Genomic DNA, 3,265 nt, shown 5'->3' with positions numbered 1-3,265 from the left:
ACCTCGGGCACAGGCCCGGACGCCCACGGGTCCTTCTCTTTGCCGTCGCCCACCTCCTCCACCATGGCCGCCGCCGCCGGCGCCCCCCTCCTCTTGGCCGGACGCTGACCTCTGACCCCGGCCGGAGGCCGCTCGGCCCGTCCCCGCCGGCCAGGCCCGGCGCCCTGCCGGCTGCCGTAGGGAGTCACGTAGCTGGCAGTGGTGCCCTCTCTCAGACTGGGGGTCAGCTCCTCCTTACACACCTGCAGCAGGAAGCCATTGGGCAAAGGCTGCTGGACCAGCCTCTCCGCCCGTGCCCCCCGCACACCCAGGCCCGGGATTGGCCGCTGGGCTCTGTCCAGGCCCGGGATTGGCCCCTGGGCTCTGTCCAGGCCCGGGATTGGCGGCTGCGCTCTGTCCAGGCCCGGGATTGGCCCCTGGTCTCTGTCCGGGCCCGGGATTGGCCCCTGGGCTCTGTCCAGGCCCGGGATTGGCCGCTGGGCTCTGTCCAGGCCCGGGATTGGCCCCTGGTCTCTGTCCACGCCCGGGATTGGCCCCTGGTCTCTGTCCAGGCCCGGGATTGGCCGCTGGTCTTTATCAAGGCCCGGGATTGGCCCCTGGGCTCTGTCCAGGCCTGGGATTGGCCCCTGGTCTCTGTCCAGGCCCGGGATTGGCCGCTGCGCTCTGTCCAGGCCCGGGATTGGCCCTTGGTCTCTGTCCAGGCCCGGGATTGGTTGCTGTGCTCTGTCCAGGACCGGGATTGGCCGCTGTGCTCTGCCCAGGCCCGGGATTGGCCGCTGGTCTTTATCAAGGCCTGGGATTGGCTGCTGGTCGTCCCCAAGGCCCGGGATAGGCTCCTGGTCTTCCACAAGGCCCGGGATTGGCCCCTGGTCTTCGCCTAGTCCTGGGATTCGACCCGGGTCTCTGTCCAGGCCCGGGATTGGCCGCTGGTCTTTATCAAGGCCTGGGATTGGCTGCTGGTCTTCCCCAAGGCCCGGGATTGGCCCCTGGTCTCTGTCCGGGCCCGGGATTGGCCGCTGCTCTCTGTCCAGGCCCGGGATTGGCCGCTGCTCTCTGTCCAGACCCGGGATTGGCTGCTGGTCTCTGTCCAGGCCCGGGATTGGCCTCTGCTCTCTGTCCAGGCCCGGGATTGGCCCCTGGTCTCTGTCCAGGCCCGGGATTGGCCGCTGGTCTCTGTCCAGGCCCGAGATTGGCCGCTGGTCTTTATCAAGGCCTGAGATTGGCCGCTGCGCTCTGTCCGGGCCTGGGATTGGCCCCTGGTCTCTGTCCAGGCCCGGGATTGGCCCCTGGTCTCTGTCCAGGCCCGAGATTGGCCGCTGGTCTTTATCAAGGCCTGGGATTGGCTGCTGGTCTTCCCCAAGGCCCGGGCCCGAGATTGGCCGCTGGTCTTTATCAAGGCCTGAGATTGGCCGCTGCGCTCTGTCCTGGCCCGGGATTGGCCCCTGGTCTCTGTCCAGGCCCGGGATTGGCCGCTGCGCTCTGTCCAGGCCCGAGATTGGCCCCTGGTCTCTGTCCAGGCCTGGGATTGGCTGCTGGTCTTCCCCAAGGCCTGGGATTGGCTGCTGGTCTTTATCCAGGCCCGAGATTGGCCGCTGGTCTTTATCAAGGCCTGGGATTGGCCGCTGGTCTTTATCCAGGCCCGGGATTGGCCGCTGGTCTTTATCCAGGCCCGGGATTGGCCGCTGGTCTCTGTCCAGGCCTGGGATTGGCCGCTGGTCTTTATCCAGGCCCGAGATTGGCCGCTGGTCTTTATCAAGGCCCGGGATTGGCCGCTGGTCTCTGTCCAGGCCTGGGATTGGCCGCTGGTCTCTATCCAGGCCCGGGATTGGCCGCTGGTCTTTATCCAGGCCCGGGATTGGCCGCTGGTCTTTATCCAGGCCCGGGATTGGCCGCTGGTCTTTATCAAGGCCTGGGATTGGCCGCTGGTCTCTGTCCAGGCCCGGGATTGGCCGCTGGTCTTTATCCAGGCCCGGGATTGGCCGCTGGTCTCTGTCCAGGCCCGGGATTGGCCGCTGGTCTGTGTCCGGGCCCGGGATTGGCTGCTGGTCTCTGTCCGGGCCCGGGATTGGCCCCTGGTCTCTGTCCAGGCCCGGGATTGGCCGCTGGTCTCTGTCCAGGCCCGGGATTGGCTGCTGGTCTCTGTCCAGGCCCGGGATTGGCCGCTGGTCTGTGTCCGGGCCCGGGATTGGCCGCTGGTCTCTGTCCAGGCCCGGGATTGGCCGCTGGTCTGTGTCCAGGCCTGGGATTGGCCGCTGGTCTGTGTCCAGGCCCGGGATTGGCCCCTGGTCTGTGTCCAGGCCCGGGAATGGCTCCTGGTCTGTGTCCACGTCCAGGATTGCACCCTGATCTTCTCCAAGGCCTGGGATTGGTCTCTGGTTTTCCCCAAGGCCTGGGATTGGTCTCTGGTTTTCCCCAAGGCCTGGGATTGGTCTCTGGTCTTCCCCAAGGCCTGGGATTGGACCCTGGTCTTCCCCAAGGCCTGGGATTGGTCTCTGGTCTTCCCCAAGGCCTGGGATTGGACCCTGGTCTTCCCCAAGGCCTGGGCTTGGTCTCTGGTCTTCCCCAAGGCCTGGGATTGGACCCTGGTCTTTCCCAAGGCCTGGGATTGGCCTCTGGTCTTCGCAAAGGCCCCGGATTGGCCCATGGAATTCCTCAAGGCTCAGGATTGGCCACTGGTCTCCATCCAGGCCCAGGATTGGGACCTGGTCTTCATCAAGGCCTGTGATTGGCTGTTGGACTTTGCCAAGGCCCGTGATTGGCTTCTGATCTTCGTTAAGGGCTGGGATTAGGTCCTGATTTTTGCCAAGGCCTGGGATTGGCTCTTGACATTTGTCATGGCCCGCGATTGGTTCATGATGGTTTTCAAGGCCTCTGGTTGGTTCCTGGTCTTCAGCAGGGCGTCCGATTGGCTCCTGGTCTTCAGCAAGGCCTTTGATTGGCTCCTGGTCTTCTGCAAGGCCTGTGATTGGTTCTGGGCATTCAGCCAGGCCCCCGATTGGCTCTCCATGCCTGTTGGGGTCGTTGATTGGGCGCTGGTGCTGGGCAGGACGTCTCATTGGCTTACGGCGTCCAGACGGCTCGCGGAATGGCAGGAGGTGGTAGTGCGGGAGCCCAGCTGATCCACCAGGATCCGGTCCCCCCGGCTCACCCTCAGCCTCGCCCCGCATTGCCATTGGCCAACGGCTCTGGCCACTCTCCCATTCACCCATCCCGCTGCTATCTCTCTCCTCCTCCTGCACATTCTCCCTCTCCACCTCTCCCTCCA

The 3,265-nt window shown here is 65.3% G+C and overlaps 1 protein-coding gene across 1 annotated transcript; it reads right to left on the bottom strand.

The window, feature by feature from the left end:
• Positions 1-9: 9 nt before the first annotated feature.
• On the bottom strand, positions 10-3,250 carry LOC122545637 (glutamine-rich protein 2-like; the record flags this gene model as incomplete). Its single annotated transcript, XM_043684589.1, has 2 exons — positions 762-3,250; positions 10-611 (listed from the first exon to the last, which is right to left on the bottom strand). Coding segments are annotated over exons 1-2 (3,050 nt in total), but the record flags the coding sequence as incomplete, so codon positions are not given.
• Between the last annotated feature and the right edge of the window lie 15 nt (positions 3,251-3,265).

Source organism: Chiloscyllium plagiosum, unplaced genomic scaffold (genome assembly GCF_004010195.1).
Source record: "Chiloscyllium plagiosum isolate BGI_BamShark_2017 unplaced genomic scaffold, ASM401019v2 scaf_77704, whole genome shotgun sequence".
NCBI classification, from domain to species: Eukaryota; Metazoa; Chordata; class Chondrichthyes; order Orectolobiformes; family Hemiscylliidae; genus Chiloscyllium; species Chiloscyllium plagiosum.
This window is presented reverse-complemented; position numbering and strand designations above follow the sequence as displayed.